The sequence below is a fragment of the Nelumbo lutea genome, chromosome 4 (genome assembly GCF_056320005.1).
Source record: "Nelumbo lutea isolate HS-2025 chromosome 4, American lotus-T2T, whole genome shotgun sequence".
Lineage (NCBI taxonomy): Eukaryota > Viridiplantae > Streptophyta > Magnoliopsida > Proteales > Nelumbonaceae > Nelumbo > Nelumbo lutea.
The window spans coordinates 44,822,783-44,840,098 of record NC_142687.1 but is presented as its reverse complement, the minus strand read 5'-3'; the positions used below and the strand labels follow the sequence as shown (position 1 = coordinate 44,840,098).

Here is a 17,316-nt window from a genome sequence, read left to right as displayed (position 1 = left end):
TTCCCTGTCCTAGTGATTATAAATAGCCATCATATCATTAAGTTTTTTGAAGGATCAAAAGCAAATTTTATTAAAATTGAAAAAGAAAGCAGTACATCTCAGAAAAATGGTTGTCTAGATCACAAACCGACTACTTAACAAATTACATTGTAAATGACTCAAAATTACAGGTATTCAACTCTATGGTACTCCAGAAATTCTCTATCAGATCCGGCTTGTTCACTTGGTCAAACTCTGGAAGACTGAGAACCCAGGCTGCAATCAAATTGCTCACCCCAGCTAAAAATTGCTTCTTGAAGTAATACCCCCTATGGTTTGATACATAAAAAATTCTTACAATATCCCTTCTTCTTCCTTCCTTCAATTCCCTCATGTTCCATCTAAGGATCGTCATCTTCCCCTCTCCTCCCCTGTCTTCCAGCCCCTCCTCTCCCCCTTCCTCAGCTATTTCGTCTTCGGACTTAAGCCTGAAATCTGCACAAGAGTCGAGATGCTCAAGCCAACCTCTATCCATCGAGCATTTCAGTCAGCGCTATTAAAAGAATAAGAATGGATGCAGAAACGGAGGTTGACGAAGCAAGAGGTTCCAAAAGCAAGGCCCCCATCCTTGGCAGGTAACACTTCTAACCAGACTCAGAAATTACCTGAAATTAAAAGACCAACTCCCGTAGAGGCACAGGAAAGAAGAGAGTGGAGACTCTTCTTTAATTGTGATGAAAAGTATACACCCCAACATCAATGTCAAAAGCAGAAACTCTTCTGGATTACAACGACAACAAAGAAAGATCACCAAGGGCCAACTACAAAAGAGGAGTCTAAGAAGTTATGTGAAGACCCACTGTCCAAGAGGATGGTAAGTGGATAATACTGAATGTGTCCTTGAATCCTCATGGTTCTGGGTGAATTGGCTCCGGATATGGCGTGTAGGGATATCTCCGGCGTTGCCCCAAAATGGTGAAGGTTGGGTTATAGGTGGATTCCCATCCTAGCTTCATTATACAGGTGGTGAGCGGTGAACGACTTCGTGACTATGGTAGGTGCTCCAGGGTAGGTATTCAGACCCAGGGAATCACCATTGAGGTAGACTTCCATATGCTACAACTCCCTGACTATGATGCAGTGCTCGGCGCTCAATGGCTAGGACCCTCGCACCTATACTGTGGGATTTTGAAGCTCTGTTTCTACAGTTTTGGAATGACCAAGAAGCACACATACTAAAAGGAGTTCGGAAGCCCAAGCCCAAATTGATAACCTGCAGAGACTGCACCCGAGGCACTTAACAAAGCTACCCAGGTATACCTACTACAATTTATGAATGTAGAATTGGGATATGATAATCTGGAAGTTGATAGAGAAACTAGGATTTTACTTAAAGAGTTTGCAAATATTTTTGAGGAACCTACAGGCTTGCCACCTCCGCATTCCTGTGACCATGTGATACCTTTAACCCAAGAAGGCCATGTTGCAAATATTACACCATACTATTACCCTTATACACAGAAGGAGATTGAAGGGATTGTAAACAGAATGCTACAAGAAGAGATTATTTGACCCAACCAGAGTCATTTCTCGTTGCCAATATTGTTGGTGCAAAAGAAAGATGGTGGGTGGAGGCTCTGTGTGGATTACAAAGCGTTAAACCAGCAGACGATCAAGGATCATTTCCCCATGCCGATCATTGATGAGCTGATTGACGAACTCCATGGAGCGAAGTTCTTTTCGAAATTGGATCTACAAGCTGAGTCCATCAAATCTATGTGAAAAAGGAAGACATTGCTAACGCAGTCTTTATGACTCATGAAGAACACTATGAGTTCTTGGTAATGCCATTTGGGCTCACCAATGCCCAGTAACCTTCCAAGTGCTCATGAACCAAATCTTTAAGGAACAACTCAGGCAATTTGTTCTAGTGTTCTCTGATGACATCTTGGTCTATAGCCTATCACAGAAAGAGCACCTCCTCCATCTGAAGCAAGTCTTGAGCATTCTTCGTGCCCATCAACTTCACACCAAAAGAAATAAGCGCAATTTTATGAGAAACATAATTGAATACCTAGGACATATCATATCCAATCAAGGAGTGGAAATGGACCCAACTAAAGTAGAGGGAATGCTATCCTGGCCAAGACCTACCATAGTGAAGTGATTAAGGGGATTCTTGGGGTTGACTAGGTATTACCGAAGGTTTGTTAAGTGGTATGGGAGTATAGCCAGACCTCTCACCCAGTTACTAAAAAAGGGAGCCTGGGCTTGGCGGAAGGAGGCAGAAACTACTTTTAAGGAGTTGAAGGCTGCCATGACTACTGCTCCTGTATTGGCGATACCTGATTTCAGCAAACCTTTTACTGTGGAGAGTGATGCTAGTGGCCATGGCCTAAGTGCAGCCTTATCCCAAGAAGGGCAGCCCGTTGCATTTTTCGATAAGGCATTACAAGGTCAAGCATTGAACATGTCCACTTATGATCGTGAATTACTTGCAGTCGTCTCAGCAGTTTAACAATGGAACCCTTACCTCTTGAGCAATAAATTCAGAATTTTAACAAATCAGAGAAACATTGGTTATATTATGAAGCAAAGGATCACTTCTCCCACTCCGCAAAAGCTTCTAAGCAAGCTGTTGGGATATGATTATGAAGTGTTCTATCATAAAGAGAAAGAGAATAATGCCGCCAATGCACTTTCTAGAAGGCATGAGTCTGAGGTAATGGGAATATCAGTTCTAATGCCAAATTGGACAACAGAATTGAAATCTGAAGTAGCTACAGATGCTCATTTACATAACATTATAACAAAGATTGCAGAAGGAAGAAGGCATAAGCCAAACTACAGACAATGCAATGGTCTGTTATGGAAGGACAGTAAGCTGGTACTGAGTCCCACTTCATCATTTCAAAGGAAACTTTTTGATGAAGCTCACTCCAACCCCATCGAGGGCCATTCTGGTTATAGAACACCATTCAGAGATTGAGACAAATTTGTTATTGGAAGGGCTATAGAAAGGAAGTCAAAGGGTGGGTCCATGAGTGTGATGTTTGTCAAAGGCACAAAACTGAGAATCTTCCTTCTCCTTGGTAACTCCATCCATTATCCATTCTGAAGCAAGCATGGGTTGACATTTCACTTGACTTTGTGGAATGATTGCCAAGCTCAAATAAGAAGAATGTCATATTAGTAGGGGTGAATTAGCTGATCAAATATGGTCATTTTCTTTCCCTCAGTCATCCTTATACAACACAGGAGGTTGCTCGAGTACTCATGGAAGGAGTGTTTAAATTACATGGGATGTCGAGATCAATGGTGAGTGATTGGGACCCAACTTTCACTGGAGCGTTCTGGAAGGAATTGTTCAAGCTTCAAGGGACTCATCTCAATATGAGTTCACCTTATCACCCCCGGTCAGATGGGCAAACTGAGGTCTTAAACCAGACCTTAGAAACCTGTGTTCCATGTCTCATGTCTTAAGACTAAATTGGGCTACCATGCCAGGAGTTCTTCAGCCACATCCTATAGCAGTTCTGGACAGGCTTATAGTTCAAAGTGGGAACAGAGCAATCACTGAGCTCCTCATCAAATGGGAAGGAACTACAGATTCTGATGTGACATGGGAACGTCTGGACTCTCTCAACAAGCGTTTCCCTGGAGCTAATCTTGAGGACAAGACTAATCCCAATGGGGGCAAGAATGATACAGCTCGACTACTCTCCTAGGAAGGACGTGGCAGGGTAGGAATGATAGCCCTGCCTCCGCTCGTGCCTGATGCAAGACGTTATAACCGATCACAGAACCGTTACCGGATAATATTCTCTCATCACTGAAATGGTTTGCAATCATTGACCGTTATTCCCTGTCCTAGTGATTATAAATAGCCATTATATCATAAATAAAAGGCATCGAGTTTTTACCCCTTATCAAATACTCTGTTTTCTTATCCTTAGCTCTGCGAGCTCAAGGCAAAGCAAAACACTCTTCTCGTCTCCAAGAAGAGGCTGATATCACACACGGATTAAGAACACTTTAAACAGACTAACTAAGCATACCCGGTGTTTAGCGAAGCTTCGTCCTTCGCCCATTCCCGCCACATTGCAGGGCTCAAAGGGAACAAAATATTCATCGACTCCCTCGCTTCACGTAGGTTCTCAATGAGGCCGAGTTTCCTCAGAGTCTTTATGTACTGCGAAATGCAAAGAAATTAATGAATGAAACCTTCATTTAAAATTCGCTGCAGCAAGAAGTCAAGCAAGAGAACGCTTACTTGAACGTGGGTGTCGTAACTCGAAGGGTTCTCCGTGAGTTCCTTCTCTAGGGTTTCCAGTTGGAGATCTTCGGCGTCATCGTCGGACGACTCGGAATCGGAAGAACTAGGGTTTTCCGTGTCTGACTTAGTTTCAGCCAAGTTGTTCATGTCATCGAGGTGTTCCGCGTCCTTCATCCCTGCCACTTCCGGTTGTCTTTTGTTCTGGTATAGTAGTATGATACGAAAAAATGTTTCGGAAATTAGTAGTTTTGAAAAACAGAGATCCACAAAGAAGAAGAATAGACAGCAGAGAAGCAGTGGTGGCAACTTGCAGCGGGCACTAGCAGCGTTGGAGTCTGTTTTGCACGCCGTTCTGTTTCTCTACCCACATACCCGAAAGCAATTTTGAAGTATTGCTTATTCTCGTAGCTGCCACATGGTGTATATGGGTCGGGTCAATCCGCATATCTAATATATCTATATCTATCTATTTCTATATCTATATCTGTACGAGGAAAATTCAATTTTTTTTTTAGTTATAAGAATACCACTCTCTACTAATTCTCTCTCTCTTTTATTTTTTTTTTAATTATAATAATATCACTCTCTTTCCTACCAACTCTCTCTCTCTTATAAATTACAAGAATGTCATCTCTCTTTCTCCTTTCATCTCTATTTCTTTATAAATTACAAGAATACCACTCTCTCTCCAACCCAACTGAGGGAAACTTAGCTTAGCATCTCAACTACTAGGGGACCTACAATCAAAAGGTAGTCAAGTTGGAGTCGAGCTAAGCTTGAACTTCTGAGTTCAATCTTAAGTCTCTAATTCGAATCAAGTTCGAGCTAGACGACACCTTGACCACTGAGGGAGACATCAACTCGACACCTTGATTGCTTGAGAAACTTACAATAAAAAATAATCGAGCTCGAAATTCCTAGCTTTTGACTTGAGCCAAGCTCAAGCTCGAACTCAAGTCTCTAATTTGAATCGAGCTTGAGCCTAACAGTTTATGAGCAAGCCACTACAACACAAGACCCCCTCCACTAGTAAATCAATTAAATTGAAATGTTTACTTAAAAAGGTCTGAGGATGAGGGAAATGGAATCTAATAGTATTTTTGCCTTTTTCATAAAAATTACAAGAATGCCATCTCTCTCCTTGTAAATTACAAGAATGCCACTCTCTATCCAATTGAGGGAGACCTCAGTTTGGCATTTCAGTTGATAGGGGACCTGTAATCAAAAGTAGTCGAGTTTGAGCCGAAGTGAACTCAAACTTCTGAGTTAAAGCTCAAGTCTCTAATTTGAATCAAGCTCAAGCTAGACGACACCTCGACCATTGAGGGAGACCTCAGCATGGCACCTTGGTCATTGAGGGAGACCTCAGCTTGGCACCTTATCAACTAAGGGAGACCTTAACTCAACACCTCACCTGCTAGGGAAACCTCAACTCTACACTTCAACAGCTAAGGGAGACCTTGATTTGGCACCTCGGCAATTGAGGGAGACCTCGACTCGACACCTCAACTGCTTGAGAGACCTTCAATCAAAAGTAGTCGAGCTTGAACTTTCAATCTTTTGGCTCAAACCGAGCTCGAGCTCGAGCTCAAATCTCTAATTCAAATTGAGTATAGCCTGATAGTTTATGAGCAAGCCCCTACAACGCAAGGCCCCCTCCGCTAGTAAAAACATTAAGTTGAAATGTGTACGTAAGAAAGCTTGGGGATGAGAGAAATGGAATCAAACAGTACTTTTTGCTTTTTTCATAGAAATTATAAGAATGCCACTCTCACTCTCTTAAATTACAAGAATGCCATCTCTCTCTCCTTATAAATTACAAGGATGCCACTCTCTCTCCAACTGAGGAAGATCTCAACTCAGCATCTCGGTTGTTAGGGGACTTGCAATCAAAGGTAGTCGAGTTCAAGTCAAGCCGAGTTCGAACTTCTGAGCTCAAGCTCAACTCTCTAGTTCGAATCGAGCTCAAGCTAGAAGACACCTCGACCACTGAGGGAGACCTCAGCTCAGCATCTCGGTTGTTAAGGGACCTACAATCAAAGGTAGTCGAGTTCAAGCCGAGCTGAGTTCAAATTCTCTAAAGCTCAAGTCTCTAATTCGAATCAAGCTTGAGCTAGACGACACCTTGACCACTGAGGGAGACATTGGCTCGTTACCTCGGCCACTAAGGGAGATCTCGGCTCAACACCTCAACAACTGAGGGAGAACTCAACTTGACACCTTGTCAACTAGGGAGACCTTAGCTCGACACCTCGCTTGCTAGGGAAACCTCAACTTGACACTTCAGCAATTGAGAGAGACCTCGGTTTGGTACCATGGCAATTGAGGGAGACCTCAATTCGGCACCTCGGCTACTTGAGAAACCTGAAATCAAAGGTAGTCGAGTTCGAACTTCTGAGCTTTTGACTCAAGCCGAGCTCAAGCTCGAGTAAAAGTCTCTAATTCGAATAGAGATTGAGCATGATAATTTATGAGCAAGCCCCTGCAACACAGGGCCCCCTCTGCTAATAAATATATTAAGCTGAAATGCATATGTAAGAAGACCTGAGGTGAGGTTGAGGGAAATGGAATCTCACAGTATTTTTTGCCTTTTTTCATAGAAATTACAAGAATTCCACTCTAGACCAACTCTTTCTCTTTCACTTTTCTTTTTCTTTCAAATTACAAGAATGTCATATCTCTCTCTCTCCTGCCATCTCTCTCTCTCATTATAAATTACAAGAATGCCACTCTCTCTCCAACTAAGGGAGACCCCATCTTGACATATCGGTTGTTAGGGGACCCGCAATCAAAGGTAGTCAAGTTCGAGCCAAGCCGAGCTCGAACTGTTAAGCTTAAGCTCAAGTCTCTAATTCGAATCGAGCTCGAGCTAGACGGACACTTCGACCCCTAAGGGAGACCTTGGATCAGCCCCTTGGTTATTGAGGGAGATCTCGACTCAGCACCTCGACAACTGAGGGAGACCTCAGCTCAATACCTTATCAACAAAGGGAGACCTTAGCTCAACACCTAGCCTGTTAAGGAAACCTCAACTCAACACTTTAGTAGCTGAGGGGAACCTCGATTTGGCACCTGGGCAATTGAGGGAGACATCGACTCAAAGCCTCAACTGCTTGAGAGACTTGCAACCAAAGGTAGCCGAGCTCGAACTTCCAAGCTTTTGACTCGAGCCAAGCTCAATCTCGAGTTCAAGTCTTTAATTCGAATCGAGCTTGAGCTTGGTAGTTTATTAGCGAGCCCCTACAATGCAGGGCCCACTCCGCTAGTAAATATATTAAGCTGAATGTGTACGTAAAAAGGCATGAGGATGAGGGAAATGGAATCTAACATTATCTTTTACCTTTTTTTTTTCTTATAAATTACAAGAATGTCACTCTCTACCAACTTTCTCTCTCTCTCTCTTGCTTTTTTTTTCTTTCAAATTACAAGAATGACATACTCTATGTCTTGCCTTTTTTTCTTTCAAATTACAAGAATGACACACTCTCTCTCTTGCCTTTTTTTTCTTTCAAATTACAAGAATGCCACACTCTCTCTCCAATTAAGGGAGATGTCAGCTCAACATCTCGACTACTAGGGGAACTGTAATCAAAGATAGTCAAGTTTGAGCCGAGCCAAACTCAAATTTCTGAGCTCAGGCTCAAGTCTCTAATTTGAATCAAGCTTGAGCTAGACAACACCTCGACCATTGAGGGAGACATCGGCTAACCACCTCGATCACTGGGGGAGAGATCTTGGCTTAGTACCTCGACAACTGAAGGAGACCTCAACTTGGCACCTTGTCAACTAAGGGAAACCTTAGCTCAACACCTCGCCTTCTAGGGAAACCTCAGCCCAATACTTCACTAGCTAAGGGAGACCTCGGTTTGGCACCTCAACAATTGAGGGAGACCACGACTGCTTGAGAGACCTGTAATCAAAAGTAGTCGAGCTTGAACTTTCAAGCTTTTGACTCGAACCAAGCTCGAGCTCAAGCTCAAGCTCAAGCTCAGGTCTTTAATTCGAATCGAGCTCGAGTCTAGTAGTTTATGAACAAGCCCTGCAATGTAGGGCCCCCTCCCTTAGTAAATATATTAACCTAAAATGTGTACGTAACAAGGACTAAAGATGAGGGAAATGGGAATCTAATAGTATTTTTTGCCTTTTTTTCTTAGAAATTACAAGAATGCCACTCTTTACCAACTCTCTCACTTTTGTTTTTTTCTTTCAAATGACAAAGAATGCCACTCTCTCCTATCCAACTCTCTCTCTCTTGCTTTTTTCTTTCAAATTACAAGAATGCTACTCTCTCTCTTTCTTGTAAATTACAGAATGCCATCTCTCTTCCTACCATCTCTCTCTCTCTCCTTATAAATTACAAGAATGCCACTCTCTCTCTAATTGAAGGAGACCTCAGCTCGGTATCTCAGTTGCTAAGGGACTTGCAATAAAAGGTAGTCGAGTTTGAGCCGAGTCGAGCTTGAACTTCAGAGCTCAAGCTCAAGTCTCAAATTCAAATCGAGCTCGAGCTAGACGACACCTCGACCATTGAGGAAGACCTCAGCTCGACACCTCGGTCACTAAGTTAGATCTTGGCTCAACACCTTGACAACTAAGGGAGACCTCATCTCGGCACCTTATCAAATAAGGGAGACCTTAGCTCAATACCTCTCATACTAGGGAAACTTTATCTCAACACTTCAACAACTGAGGGACACGTCGGTTTGGCACCTCTACAATTAATGGAGACCTCAGCTTGAAACCTCGGTTGTTGAGAGATCTGCAATCAAAGGTAGCTGAGCTCAAACTTCCAAGCTTTTTCCTCGAGCCGAAATCGAGCTCGAGCTCAAGTCTCTAGCCTGATAGTTTATGGGGGAGCCCCTGCAACGTAGGGTCCCCTCTGCTAGTATACATATAAATTAAATGAAGGTTTTTAGGCTACAACCCCCACCACTCAGACACGTGGCTTTTTCAAATTTAGATACATAGCATTTTTTGAGAAGTTGTTAATGCCCATAACCCACTACCACCATTCAGACAAGTGTCCTTTTCATTTTCTAGAAAGATAGACATGTGGCAGTTTCTGAGAAATTCCTGCTAAAGCCCACAACCCAATACCAAGCTACAGCCCCCCACCATTCAAACACATGCCTTCTCATTTTTTTGGAAATCTAGACACGTGGCATTTTCTAAGAAGTTGTTGTTGAAGCCACAACCCACTACCTCCATTTTCAACCCATTCGTAAAAAATACAGAAAATGCAAAAGTGGTTATCCACAACCACTTCTGCCTACATTCTATCGTTAATCATTAATCATCTATGTATTATAACAAAAGAAAACTCTCCATATTCTAATAATTATTGAAAAGCTATTTTTGAAATAAATATTTCTTGATATTTTAAGAATTATTTAAAATATTAATAGATATAAATTTAACATTATTGATTCCATAATGTAAACTTAACACTAATGATTCCCCGTACTTAGTACGGGCTCATTCACTAGTATGAAAATAATTTTAGAGAATTGCTTGCCTTCACGATTGCCATGTGGCATCTATTCGGACTGGGTCATCTAAAAATACAAAAAAAAATTGTATGAAATAAAAAATTACAAAAATACAAATAAAAAAACACAAAAAATTAAAAAATCATTGTAGAAATATAAAACATTGCATAAAAATTGTAAAAACATGCAAAAACATATAAAAGATTGCAGAAAATGTAGAAAATTATAGAATTTCCAAAATACAAGAAATTGCAAAAGAAATGCAGAAAATTATAGAATTTATGCCACATTTAAGCTTGAAAGATCACATAAAGCTTGGATTCTACTATTGGTGAGGTAAGTAACTGGGTTAGGCAAATTTAGCTCTTGTTGTGAAGCTTGGAGGGGTAGGCTCCAAAAGAGTGGTGATTTGTTTTGTAGCAGAAAGCGTGCAATTTAATAAATATTTTGGACTAAATTGGTCCATTTTAATATGTCTTGTTAGTATATTCAATCCGTCTAAATTAATTTTGGATTAGACGGGGTCGAATCCAAAACTGGTCTATTGACACCCTTATCTACAAACTACATTGAGAACCTAATATTTATGGATCCAAATCTTAGTTATCACTTTGTTATTAGTCCCTAATATCAGCTTACAATGCATATCTTAGAAGTGAGTTTAGTTATAGGGATCAATTTACCAAGAACGAAAAAAATAATTTATTTATAATTTCATATGGATCAAACATCTTTAAGCCACACTTATTGTAAGTATAGTGGTTAGGCTATGTTCAGGGGTATCCTTGAAAGACGAAGGAAGATTGGGTGCATGAGGTAGGTTTGGAGATTATGGCAAATGGAAGTGATAAGGCAGTAAGATTGAATGATTAATGATTTCATTATGGGATGGACTCTCATTTATAAGGAGGGATCTCGAGGTCCTTAAAGGAAGGAGTCAAAAGCGTTTGATTCCCATTATTAAAGGGAACATTAGATTCATTATCATTTATTAAGGAGCACTGTTAGGGTTTCGCCATGTGTCCTATAAGATCTTTCAAAGACGAACTTTTCTTTTGTCTGAGGATTCTCATAATCCGTGTATATTACTTCCTTTCGTGATCCGTTCAACCAATGTGGTGTTGGTGACGTTATCATTTACCACGCACGTAACTTAAAGTTGTACATGTAGCAAATATTTATTTCTAGTTCAAAGTGATCCCATAGTTCAATAATTATCTTGAGTTTATTGTAAAACTTTGTACATCCAAAGTTCATTGCAGAACTTCACATATTCAAGGTTTATCGCAGAACTGCACATGTCTAAGGCCCATCACGAGTTCTCTTTAACCATAGTTCATCGCAATTCATCTTAAGTATGAGTTTGTCTTAATCGTGCAATGAGTTATATATTCATCGCAGTTGTTTGGTGGATTGTAAGCTCATTATAGGTAGCTGATGAATTGTGAAATTATCACAAGGGTCTTTGGGGTACCAATTTGACATCCTCTGTATTCTGATGGTTTGAGTGATCACTATGTACCTACACTTATTATTACTATTTTTTTATTTCTATGAAAATAAAAGGAAAAGAAAAAAAATCCTACTCATCATCCTAACCAGTATTCTTTTCCTATTTTGCCCAAAGTGTCTCCCAAAAAGTATTGCATCCAATAAAATTGAATCATGATTATTTTTCTAGTACTATATGATGCTTTGTCATGTAATTTCTTCAATCTAAATTCACATTAGTTCTACTAGTAGACCAACAATTGTTGTTGAACAAGATAGACAGACTCAAATATTAAAAGCATGTTTCTTTCAATATGCTTTTTCTCATTTTGATTCAATAGCAAGATGAATACAAAAAAAATAGATGTCTAATTAAATAAGAAAATTTTCTAAAAGTTTGTTATAAATTCATTTTAAAATATAATTTTGACCCTCATTTAATATATAATAAATAAAGTAGCAAATGATATTTAATGTTAAACTTAAACAAAAGGTCCAAAATCAAGTGAGAGTATTTGTACCTTTTATGGTAGAATAGATATTGGAAGACTTGCACCAAAGCAAACAATTGAGCAATCAATCCAATGGTAAAAGCACTCTCATGACCTACTAGACTTTTCAATTTAATGAACATCACAAATGTTATAATATTGCTTTCATCCAACTCATAAAACCCTAAGGTTGTGTTTGAAAATGATGCATATAAATGTGAATGCAAATGTGTAGAGTGTAAAATGGCTCATATAAATTATAAAGTTGGACTAGTTTTGTAATAGCAAATTAACCTTCTTATCAAAAACAAACTTTTAGCTGTAATGGATGCCAACATGAATTTCAATAAAATATATGCTTTTTTTTTTATCAAAAGCCCACTTGAATGCAAATTTACTTCTTTTTTATTGATGTATTTTTACATCTTATTATCAATGTAAATATGCATTGGTATGTCATTTGTCAATGCATAAATGTAATATTGCCAAACATAGGCAAAAGTGAACCAGAGTGCAAATTTACCCTAAATTGGGATTTACACTCCATTTTCATCATTTCCAAACGTAGCCTAATATGTTAAATCCTCTTTATTTTATAATTTTATCTATTTTTAGCAATTGTGTTTATTGATAATAAAAATAAAAAAATAAATAATAATAATAATAATAGTTTTTTCATTCATTTTTTATTTAATATCATATATGATACTATAAATATTGAATACATAAGTTTTTTTGGTAGTATAAGAACAACCAACAAGCTACACACGATGGGAGAGCCCTTCCCTAAGCAGTATAAAAACTCAAATAATTAAACTGCCAATTCTAAAGGTTAGCGTGAGCTTTAGTTCTATAATCACCCAAATTAGCCAACTACCTAGTGATAGAGATGGATTCTCTAAAATTTGCACATTGGACATACTTAAATTAAAGCTTTAACATATTGTGAAACATTCTTCAATGATTTGTTTTAGTTATATGTTGTGTGAGAACAAAATATATATTATAAATTGTTTATAAAAGTAGAAACTCTACATTCACAAAGTTGCCACTAAAATGTTTGAATCAATTATTTGTGTTGCTCTCATTACATAAAGTTTTGCAATTCTTTTCCCCCCTTTATTGGTTCTCGCCATTTGTGCAATTCCAAGAACTTTTTCATACAAAGTGATGTGAGGGTTTCAGAAGCAGATCTGGTATCTTTGGGGAACTTGGATTCATTACTCACTAGACCATGCTCACACTCTCCTTATAGCCAATTGGACCTATGCATTGAGAATATCTCTCATTGAATAAAAATATGCAGGTATAAAGATATTTTTAATACATAGTTGCAAGTGGCTGTGAAGACATTATAGACATGGTCTTGTGAGTACTAAATCCGATATACTCTTTGTGGGTGGGGAAGGGGGGTTAGGTAAAGGGTGGGCTTAGAGCTGGTTTATTCAATTTGAATCTAGCTACATCCATATTTGATTTAATTATTAAACATTGGGAACCAAAATCCTATATGGTAGACTCAAGTTGAATATACATTTAATTCATGTCTACTTGTTCTTTTGTTTAAAATTACAAAAAATAAACAATTAATTACTTTTAATGTAGTTTATAGAGTATATAAATATAAAATATACCAATCGAGGGTTGGCTCGTTGGTATGTTAGTTGTAGGGCTGCAAGTTGGGTCAGGTTTGGTCGGGTTGAGGCCAACCCTAGCCCAATCCTATGTTCTAAACCCCTAAACCTAACCCTAACCCAACTCGACCTTCAACCCGACCTACCCAACCCTAACCCTAACCTTAACTAATTCCTTTTACCCTAACCCAACCCGATGTCAATTTTGGGTTGGGTTGGGTTCAACCCAACCTTCTTCCCATCCCTTAAAATCTAGTAGAAAAATAAGTATTTGTTTATCATGAGTTATGACTTATGATAGATTTTTTCTCAAAAATATAAATTCATGAAATCAACAATAATGAAACATAAAATTATATAAATAAAATCACTAATAACAACTCATAGGATCAAGCAAATAATTTGAATATATTTGATAGATCACACATAAAAATTACAAGACAAAAGGAAAAGACAAATAATCAAGTACCTATGAATATTGAAACAATTGAACACACCTCACCTGTAACCCCAATAGCAATATAAGCATATACCTAATTACCTATAAAACAAAGAGAAACAACAATAACAAAATTAGTGAAAACACTTCTGAATAATAAAATAAATGATATAAATTAATACATGCAAATAAGTGGAATAGAAATCTACTTAACTTTTAGTTCAATTAGAAATTAATTCTTTATCTCATAGCCTCATGCCCTCATCAATCATCATGTCACCTACAACTTATCCTTTGGCTGAATTTACAATTAGTTGTCATAGACAACGTCACAATAAGAGTAAAAAATTACAATAACCACACTAGAATCAAATTCTCATGCAAAAAAAAATAAAAGATAAGAAAAGAAAAGAAAAGAAAAGAAAAGAAAAGAAAAGAAAAAAAAAGAAAACAAAACAAATAAAGAAAAATACAACCATATCAATTTTAAAGAAACTATTTAAGCACCACAATTATATAATTGTTCCAAAGCTCCATAGCATGCTATTTTTAATTGTCCAAATATATAATAGATGGTTCTAAAATGTTTCATACAATCATAAAAATGAACTAAAAAATGTTTGATATCATAAATTCATATAGTATTGACTCTTGAATCCTTGATAGGATGAAAACTAATATTCCTCTAGTCCTCTTGTCCTCCTACTCCATCATTCCATTTAGCAACCTGAAAAATAAATATTAATATATTAACATTATTATAAAAATGTATTAAATAATAACATTAGATTACGCTTAATAATCTTACCTTAAAAGAGACACATCACATGTTAGGCAAAAAGTGGAGTGTAGCATAAATAGAAAATGTAATCATTAGAGTTTCACATTAAACTACTTTAATATTATCATAATTCATTAACATAAATAGATAAAACAATTCACCTTTTTCTACATCCTCAATTTTTCTACATTTCATTCAGTCTCTGCTAGGGACGTTGACTGTAACCAATTGTATGCACACACTAAAGCTTGAACAACTTTAGGTGTTAGAGAATTGTGGAATTTGTCAAGCACTTGACCTCTAGTGCTAAAGGTTGATTCTGAAGGAACTGCGAACATTGGAATTATAAGAATGCCTCATGCCATAAAAGAAAGGATGCGGAATTTAGCAACACTTAAACTCCACCATTTCAAAATATCAAAATGTTCTGGCCTTGATTGATTGAGTTCTTTTTCCTCCAAAAAATCTTTGATATTCATCTTGAGTATTTGTATTTTTATCATCCATATCAAAATCAACAAAAGATCCAACTGCAGTAGTCGATGTTTGGGAGCCTAAATAAGTAGTTTGATAGTATTTGAAGAGACGATTCAAGCCATCCATAACCTTTTTGAGCTTCATAAATCTCTGAATAGAAAAATTTCACATGCTTTAATTTATACTTTGGGTCTAGAATCACGATAAATACTAATAATAGGTTAAATTTGTCAACATTTCCCCAATATTTGTCAAACTTTTCTTTCATCTTCATAGCCATATCAAAGAAATAAGGATCTACATGCTTGCACCATTGTATTAGAACTTTTTCAACTTGACAAATTTCATGAAAATAAATATTTGATGTAACATAAGAATGCCCATATAATCGTTTTGTTACATCATAAAACATCTTAAAAAAACTTGCACAAAATTTTTTGTAGTCTTCCAATATTTCTTTATAAGAATATAATCCTTAAGGTCTTTGGAAAAATTATGATCTTGTTCATTAAGACTCTCAAAATCCTTTTAAAACTTCAAAGTCCTATCTAATATAAAGTACGTAGAGTTCCATCTAGTTAGAACATCCAAACAAACAAGGCATTTGCTTATAATCTTTTTCTTATTTAACACAAGCTTTAAATGGTTGATGCTTTGTTGGTGGAATTCTTACATACTTTACAGTATTACAGTTTTTTTTATATCACATCATTCATCTCCTCCATTCCATTTCTCACAATCAGATTCAAAATATGTGCAAAACAACATACGTGAAAGTACTCACCATCTAATAATAAATCATTTTTTCATGAGTTTTCTTTTTAACCTTCTAATGACAATATTATAAGAGTGCACAACTTTTGTATCCCCCATAACATTAAAAAGAACTCCACATTTTGAGTTATCACCTCACCACCATGTGGACATGGAACTATACAAAAGTTGATAATCCTTTGTTGTAGATTCTAAGAATTGTTAATGAAATGCATTATAAGGCACATGTAATAAAGATATTGGTTAGATGTCCACATGCCTATAGTGAGGCAAATGCGTTGATCCATTGTTGAAATCATGTCTTTCAATTTCTTTTTTTCATCCTTATACAACTCCAAAACAATCCTTTGTCATAGTTGTATGGGGCATGATATTAAATCTAGGCTGTAAAGCCCTCACAAAATCTTGAAAACCTTCATGTTCCACAAAATTAGAATGCAACTTATCAAGACAATGCTCTTGTTCAAATTTCCAATTAACTATGACAACTTTTTCTTGTTCATTTGATGCAGTTAGTTGAATTGACAAAACTTGTTGATTTTTGTCCTTCACACTAAAAGGATATTTACTACGTTTGGATAAATGCCTATAAAGTGTGCTAGTTCCTTAAGAACTTGCACACCCGGATTCTTGATTGCAGTAATTACAAATTGCCTAGGTTGGTTTTGAACAACCTATATTTTTCTTTTTAGTAAAATGTTTCCAAACAGAATATGCATTTTTGCTTGGTTGATTGGGTGTTACCTCTGAAGTTGCTTTCTTTGTATTCACATCATTATGAGGTCTAGACCCATTTTTATTTTCCATTTTAATGTCCTTGTCTCCCATAATTGATATCTACAAAAAAAATAACCATATTATAACAAATTAGTATAATAAATAAACTTAGATTTATATGGATGGTGATGGATTAACATATTACATATGCAAGACTAAGAAACTCCCATAAAAAAGAGTCAAACATTAAGAAGAACAAACAATCATGGAGCCGGGAACCCATCCATTCATCTACATGCCAAAGTATAGGCTATTGGGCTATCTTGTTTTGTTAAAGGACCTAGCCATATGAGGTGGGTTTTCCATGAAACAACTCCAAAATTGTCCCAAAATTGGCTTTGTTGATTCCTATGAAATTTGGTCCACCCATAAATGTAGTTAGGCGAATTGGCCCAAAATTGTCTTGGATCATGATAGGCTGGGTTCAACTGACTTGGAGGGTGGCCTCTTTAATCCATGGGCTTGAACTTTGAGAGCAGTTTGGTGGAGCCCAAATGTAGGTCATTCATAGGCAAAGGCAAATGTGCGCCTTCAACCCATTGACATTTAAAATCCAATGGATAATTGGATACACCTTTGACCTGTCATTTACTCCATCTCCTCATGAGCATATCAACATGTCAAAAGGTAGGTATCCATTGGAAGGAACTTGTTTCAAGTTTTTAATGTGGCAATGATTGATATCATTTGAATATATATATTGGTTTT

General features: G+C 37.3%; 1 protein-coding gene across 4 annotated transcripts in view; it reads right to left on the bottom strand.

The window, feature by feature from the left end:
• LOC148855528 (uncharacterized) overlaps nt 1–4,653 on the bottom strand; it is a 117,707-nt gene extending 113,054 nt beyond the window's left edge. For 3 of the 4 annotated variants that reach the window (XR_016113164.1, XR_016113165.1, XR_016113166.1), the window contains exons 1-2: nt 4,253–4,629; nt 4,038–4,171 (exon numbers count right to left, since the gene is read on the bottom strand). Coding sequence is in view for 1 of the 4 variants with exons in the window: in XM_088985633.1 (XP_088841759.1) it covers nt 4,038–4,171; nt 4,253–4,429 (311 nt within the window). In the remaining 3 variants the exon portion in view is untranslated. Of the gene's footprint in view, nt 1–4,037; nt 4,172–4,252 lie in introns of all 4 variants that reach the window. The other variant, XM_088985633.1, reaches the window with a different exon arrangement.
• Between the last annotated feature and the right edge of the window lie 12,663 nt (nt 4,654–17,316).